Source organism: Glycine max, chromosome 10 (assembly GCF_000004515.6).
Source record: "Glycine max cultivar Williams 82 chromosome 10, Glycine_max_v4.0, whole genome shotgun sequence".
In the NCBI taxonomy this organism is placed as follows: Eukaryota; Viridiplantae; Streptophyta; class Magnoliopsida; order Fabales; family Fabaceae; genus Glycine; species Glycine max.
The window spans coordinates 11237771-11245005 of NC_038246.2; the positions used below are offsets into that span (position 1 = coordinate 11237771).

Below are 7235 nucleotides of genomic sequence, written 5' to 3' on the forward strand. Positions count from 1 at the left end.
TGTTCGTGAACACTTCCACATATTTGTGCACCAAAATAAACCTTCTATTTGAAATAAAAAACAATTGCTTAAATTGGAAAGACACAATTCTATTTGAGTACGATTTTCCCTTTTTCTTAATACACATAACTTGAATGTAGACCATCGTAAATAAAGAATAGCGGTTTCAAAGGATTAATAATAAACAATAATAATGAGTCGTTGGTTCAGTGATAATAACTTTGATTCCTTAAATTTTAATCTTATAAATGAAAAATACATGTGAAAGAAAAAAATTTCACTAAAAAAATTCAAGTTAAATACCTTGAAAAATATTAATTATTTACAAATGGATAAATACTCTCAATCCATATAACAACAAATAAAAAAAAGGGTTCACAACTAATCAACACGAAACTGAGCTCCTCTCCAATGCCTTGAACTTCGAAACTCACAGCAATTTGTTATTATTATAACAGCAAAACGCACACCAATTATCATGACTCTCCAATATTAAACTAACCATCACACTTTCTTTGTTTCACCGTCATAACATAGCTTCCTCCTCCTTGGTTTCTTGTTCACTTCTTCTGTGACAATTTCATCCAACAAAAGAAAGAAATGGTTCCGTCAAATACCGTAACGGCATTCACCGCAAAGCCGTCTCCGTTATTAACTTTCGTAATGCTCATCGTCCTCGGCGTGGTGGGATTCTATTCCCTGCATTTCCCTCCCCGTCCCACCACCTCCCCCGACCCCTCGCGCTTCCGCCACGTGTTCGTATCGTCTTCGTCGAACTCCACTGTCGCGAGCTACCTCCGCGCCCTCACCGTGCACCCTCACCTCTCTGGAACAAAACCCGCCTCGTTAACCGCACGCTATGTGGTGAACCATTTCACCACCCTCGGCTTTCAAACAAAAACAGTACAACACTCTGCGCTGCTATCCTACCCGGTGCGCTCCTCGCTCGCCGCGCATTTTAGCGACGGCACGAGTTTCGAGTTTCAGGTTTGTTTGTTTTTTTTTTTTTTTTATCGATACATGTTTAGTTTAGTTGTTAGTAGGATTCGAATTCACCACTTGTTTGTTTTGTTTGTTAGGTTAAATGGATACGCATTTCCATTCATGTGTTTTTTAGAAATATCAATTCTTAACTTTTGATTCTAACGACTGTTTGATGTTAAAATCTTATAACTTCGTTTCAGTTAACCGAACCGGACACTGAGAAGGAAGTGGTGGCGCCGTACCACGCATACTCGCCGTCAGGTGCGGCGGAGGCGGCCGCGGTGTTTGTGAACTACGGGCGGGAGGAGGACTACCGTCAGCTGGTGGCTGCGGGGGTGGAGGTGGCGGGGTGCGTGGTGGTGGCGAGAGGCGGCGCACTGCCGCGCGGGGCGGTGGTGGAGGCGGCGGAGAGGCACGGTGCGGCGGCGGCGGCGGTGTTCGTGGAGAGGGACACGTGGCGCGAGGGGTTTGAGAGAGGGCACGTGATGAGAGGGGGGATAGGGGACCCACTGAGTCCTGGGTGGAGTGGGGTGGAAGGTGGTGAGAGTTTGGGTTTGGAAGATAGTGAGGTTTTGAAAAGGTTTCCGAAAATTCCATCTTTGCCCTTGTCTGCTGAGGCTGCGGAGAGGATCTTGGAGTCGCTTGGTGGTGCTCCTCTGCCCTTGGATTGGAGGGGTACCCTAAAGTCATCCAAGGTTAAGAATGTTGGCCCGGGCCCCACCATCCTCAACTTTACTTATCAGGTTGGTTCCTACTTCCTAGTGTATCTTTTTATTTTTAGAGACAATCATTTGCCGCATGGTTTTTGATGGACTTCTTTCTTACATCTATGTTTTGTTTATTGAGATTAATTTTCATAATACCACTTAAAAGATTGAGATTAATTTCTAGAGAAGATACTCCATTCATATTCATCAATAGTTTACACAATGCATATACTATTTTCTTTGAGTTATTTATTTATTTATTCTCAATTAATTAAAATTCACTTTAAATGTACTTTTTAGAACAATTTTACCATACACAACAATTTATATGATTGGATGCTTTACGATGTTACTGTATTCTAATTAAATTATAGTTTGTATCATTGATAAAGAGAGATCAATAGAGAGATGACTTTTTGTGATTGTTTGTTCCTAGATAGTGTTTCTTTGATGATTGCAAGTTTTGGAGATGTTCAGGTTTTGACCATATCTCAGAGAAAAAAAAGGATTTGACTTTTGACCATATTTAATGTGTGTTTAACCAAACAATTTAATAAACTCTCGTAATATTAGAGTTTCTGACTTTCTGTTTAAATTTAATCATGGAATGTTTTGAAATAAGTTGATAAGTTGTAATGAAAGTCTATTAAAACAAGGTACAAGTTCAAATAAGTTTGGCATAAGTCTTTCTAAGCATACCCGATTTTCTATCCAATTTATTGTTCATGTCTATTGGTGGAATGTTTTGATTATTACAGTATATATTTTAGATGCTTATCTTTACAACACAAATATTAATGGTAGTACAAGGATCTTTAACTATGCTATATGTTTTTTCAGTGCATGTTTCAGTGTGGCTTGTTTTTTTTTTTTTCAGGGTGAATTGAAGGTGGCTACCATTGAAAACGTTTTTGCCATTATCAAGGGACGGGAAGAACCTGATCGATATGTTCTGCTTGGGAACCATAGAGATGCATGGACATATGGTGCTGTTGACCCCAACAGTGGGACAGCTGCTCTACTTGACATTGCTGGCAGATTTTCTATTCTATTGCGTTTGGGGTGGACTCCACGGAGGACCATCATTCTATGCAGTTGGGATGCAGAGGAATTTGGAATGGTAGGTAGCTCCACTAATCTCATGTGCATCATGGTTAACCATTTTCATCATGTGATCATTGGATATTGATAAGTGATAAGCTAGTGAATTTAGTGACAAAGAATTGTGGATATGTGTGGTGTAAGTAACTCTACTATGATTTGTCTTGTTTACCTAAATTTGCTGCCATTATCTTAAGTCTTTTTCAAATGGATTAACTTCTTTTTATCAGGTTTTTGCTTAAAAAGTATTCATTTCCATTTTCCACTAATCTTATGTGCATCATGGTTAACCACTTTCATTATGTGCTCATTGGATATTGATAAGTGATAAGCCAGTGAAATAGTGACAGAATTGTGGACATGCGTGGTGTAAGTGAAACTCTACTACGATTTGTCTTGTTTACCTAATGTTTGTTACCATTATCTTGAGTAAGTCTTTTTCACATGGATTAAGTTTTTTATCAGGTTTTTGCTTTAAAAGTATTCATTTTCTTAAAATGAAAATTTAATGCAAAGGTTGTGCTTTTTATCAAGTTAGATCAGTTTGCTTTATTTCAATTATGGTGTCATGTCATTCCCGGTAATGTGCTCTCTAAATCAAGTTTCTCCATTTATGTAGATAGGATCCACTGAGTGGGTTGAACAAAACCTTGTCAATCTTCGTTCCAAAGCTGTAGCATACCTCAATGTAGACTGTGCTGTTCAAGGGCCTGGTTTCTTTGCTGGCTCAACTCCTCAGCTAGATGATCTTCTTGTCGAGGTCATAAAACAGGTATTTGAAGTAATTATACGTGCATATGTGAATCTGCATTTGGATATTGTTTTAAATATAGTTGATCCTGATATTTAATTAATGCTTTGAATAATTTTTTACGTGTTTATTTCAGGTCAAGGATCCTGACACTGAAGGTACTACAATATATGAGAATTGGGCAGCTGCTGGTGGAAACTCTAATGTAGGACTTTTAGTCTACTGGCCAATGGTCATTTTTACATATATGAAGTTATCTTTAGCTGTATTCTCTTACAAGTTACAACTACGTTTCTAAACTCTTCCTTCTTGTCTTTGTCTTTTCAACAAAGATGATAAACAGTCGTTTAGGTCTTTACTGTCTAGATGCCTTATTGAGTTTTGATAGATTCATATTTATTGTTTTCCCTTTTTCATCTCACTGGTGCCAATTTCCTTTTTTATTAAGGAAAATAAATTTGAAAGTAAGAAAAATACAATTTATCTTTCAAAATAAATCAATGGTGATGAAAGATCACATATTTGTTGCTTAGCAGGTTTTATCTTGGTTGATTGCAGATTCAAAGGCTCAGTGGTGTTGATTCTGATTTCGCTCCATTTGTGCAACATGCAGGGGTTCCATCTGTTGATGTATATTATGGAAAAGGTACATACCTTGTTGATATTGTCTAAAACGGTTTCATATGATTTGTGAAAAAGTCATGCCAGCATATCAAGTATCACCTATGTATTTGCTCTAGTTGTGCCACTCAATTTTAATTAATAATGTATCTTTTGGGGCATTTAAGGGACTAGTTCAGAGTGTAAAACGCACTTATTTTCTGTTGAGGTTGATAAAGGTTTAACATTCATGGTTTCTTAGATTAGGCCATTAGATCTGAGGTCATGGAAAGCTGTCAATGTTAGTTGATGCTTTTTAATGTAAAATATGCCTCAGCACTGCAATGGTTCTTGTGTTTCTGGCTATCATTATTTGGTCCTATCATAGGACTTGTATCTAGCTATTGTCATCTAGGAGCCAGAACTATAATGATCAGTATATACATTTTTTAAGCATATAATTTTTTACACTACAAAAATCAAAATTTTTGCATCTGAATATTCTTATATATGCCAATGTCCATTATCTGTCATATGTCCATGGCCTTCGGTGTTAAATAATGTATTTCTTTTCTCTAGATTATCCTGTCTATCACACTGCTTTCGATTCCTATAACTGGATGACAAAGTTTGGAGATCCATTCTTTCAGCGCCATGAAGCTGGTTAGATTTCTTGTTTAACCCTCTCTTAGCAAGAATTTTGAAATGATTATTTTATAGACCAATAAATTGTTCATCCATTTGTAAATCATAAGATGATATATCTTTTCTGTTCTTTGTTGTATTAGTTACTGGAATTTGGGGGCTTCTAGCCCTTCGCCTTGCTGATGATTCCATTATACCTTTCAATTATCTTTCTTATGCGAATCAGTTACAGGTATGCGTTTATCTTTATAAGTATTTTAATCAACTTCTTGCTAAGTACTGTCTTGGTGTCTTTTGATATAAGTTGATTATCAAACCAACCAGGTAATTCTAGTCAGAAGGTTAATTGCAAATTGTATTGGTTTCGATAAGTTAGAATGCAGTTTAGAATAATTAAGTTAATGGTATTTATTATTTCTTTTTTATCTATTGTATCATCAAATTATTGTATTTCATAAATTAGCGAATTCAGAGTTCACAAAATTTTCTTGGGTACACCTCAAAGTTGTCTCTACAAGTTGAATCTAGGGTGTCCATCATCCTAACCTATTATTGAGCTAGGCTCAGGTGGTCAAACCATAATGGCTGTTTTTATTAATATCAATAAAACAAATGACATAAGAAGTTACTGACAATCCCAAACTGAATTTAAAATATTTACTTTTTTTTGGAGGAATAGAAGGCTAAATATTTGGCAGAGGCAAAGAGAGTAAAATGTGGGGTGAATTGAATAAATATTTATCAATTATTCAATTTTAATGTTGCACTGTTATGGCTTCGTTGGAACTTGGAAGTGTTCCTATATCATTACTGAGTCTATAATCTTCCCCTACTTTGGACAGGTCTACAATAACATATTGAGCAACTTGTTAGACAAGCAGATTACTCTACATCCACTAAATACTTCGATTCAAGAATTTGCTTCTGCTGCCAAAGAAGCTAATGATGAATCAAAGGTAAAATCAAAACTGCAATAGATTGTAGTGTATTAGTATTATTCAAGAATTTACTTGTTATGTCTTCATCTACTTGTCTTTATTGTGAACTGCAGAAATTAAAATGGCAAGAAGCTTCAGATCGTTCTATAGATATGAAAATGCGAGCATTGAATGATAGACTAATGCTTGCGGAAAGAGGCTTCTTGGACGTTGATGGGCTTCAAGGAAGGCAATGGTTCAAGCATCTTGTGAGTGTGTTCGCCTTCTATGCCTTTGAATTTCTAGTTAAAGCTTTTCATTAACCAAGTTGACAAATGTGATCCCTCTAGTCCAATTGGGATGATTAATGAAAATGCTAGAACTAGCAAAATTTCACGTTTGTGGATTCTTGCTCTTTAGCCTTACCAACATCCAAGTTCAGAGCTGAATAGTATTTGATGTTATGTTTCACCAAAATGTGATTTTTATAGTGCTAGTGTATGCCTATATTCTATTTGGATCTTATATGAGATTTGGTGCCCTTAATATTCTAGTTGTATGTTGAAACACATGATTGTAAGTTTAGGTTAAGCAACCTGCTAGATCCCCAACTTTAGTTTATATTTCATCATTTCATGTTATAAGTATTTTATTTTGCCATTACTGTGTTATTAATCCATCATGCTTCGAATAAGAGAGAACCTGACAATTTTTGTTTACTTGTACAGGTTTTTGGGCCTCCCAGCGACCATGAAAGCAAGTTGGATTTCTTCCCTGGAATCGCTGACTCTCTGTCTGGGATGGATAAAATGAGTGAAAAAGAAAGGCTTGCTGCAATTCAGCATGAGATCTGGAGGGTTGCCAGGGCCATTCAAAGAGCTGCTTCAGCACTAAGAGGGGATTTGGCTTAAAACTAGTGGAAAAGATAGAAATCATGTAAATATTATTTTCTTTTTTTGTACAAGAGTATAGTTAGTCCTCAGGTCCATTTTTACATGTAAATGTAAAACTGTACATTAAGGGGAAAGCACCTGGCTTCTTTGTTTATTGCTTCTATGCTGATACTTAACTTTTTTAGTTGGGGTTAAATGAACTTCACCATTTCGGCTAGGTTTGCTTTTCCTTTTAAGATGTACCAAAATAATTTTGTAATTATGATCTGCTTAATTTAATTATAAGTAGAAATATTTTCAATGTTTACTCAAAACTATCTAAGAGGAAATCAAATTGTTTTTTTTATTTTTTTTGCAAAACACTAAATTGAACAATATTTTGCCATAACAATTAGATTCTTTTTGGTACAAGGTCTGGTAGTGAATACTCTTTAATTTACAATTACAACCTTCATTTTTTGCTAACATTTTACTAAGGAAATGTGAACAACTTACAAGTCACTGTTTGTTTTAAAATTGAGTAGAAGTTATATGGACATAATCTATAATGCATCAAAAAGTAATTGCATTAGTCTAACAAAATTGTGATATACATTTTAAGATAAATGATTTCAATCAATGAAGTTATGGTTTAATG

General features: G+C 35.7%; 1 protein-coding gene across 1 annotated transcript; it reads left to right on the top strand.

The window, feature by feature from the left end:
* Positions 1 to 375: 375 nt before the first annotated feature.
* Positions 376 to 6752, top strand: LOC100817485 (probable glutamate carboxypeptidase AMP1). The gene is made up of 11 exons (XM_003537103.5): positions 376 to 987; positions 1185 to 1727; positions 2569 to 2811; positions 3412 to 3564; positions 3680 to 3748; positions 4102 to 4189; positions 4723 to 4806; positions 4932 to 5020; positions 5631 to 5744; positions 5840 to 5974; positions 6434 to 6752. Exons 1-11 carry the CDS (start codon positions 601 to 603, stop codon positions 6614 to 6616), a joined length of 2088 nt encoding a protein of 695 aa, XP_003537151.1. The 5' UTR covers positions 376 to 600; the 3' UTR covers positions 6617 to 6752.
* Positions 6753 to 7235: the final 483 nt, after the last annotated feature.

Coding starts and splice junctions, on each gene's coding strand:
- LOC100817485 (XM_003537103.5), top strand. CDS start 601: ATGGTTCCGTCAAATACCGTAACGGCATTCACCGCAAAGCCGTCTCCG. Junction 3,749..4,101: donor CTGCTGGTGGAAACTCTAAT/GTAGGACTTTTA, acceptor GGTTGATTGCAG/ATTCAAAGGCTCAGTGGTGT. Junction 5,745..5,839: donor AAGCTAATGATGAATCAAAG/GTAAAATCAAAA, acceptor TGTGAACTGCAG/AAATTAAAATGGCAAGAAGC.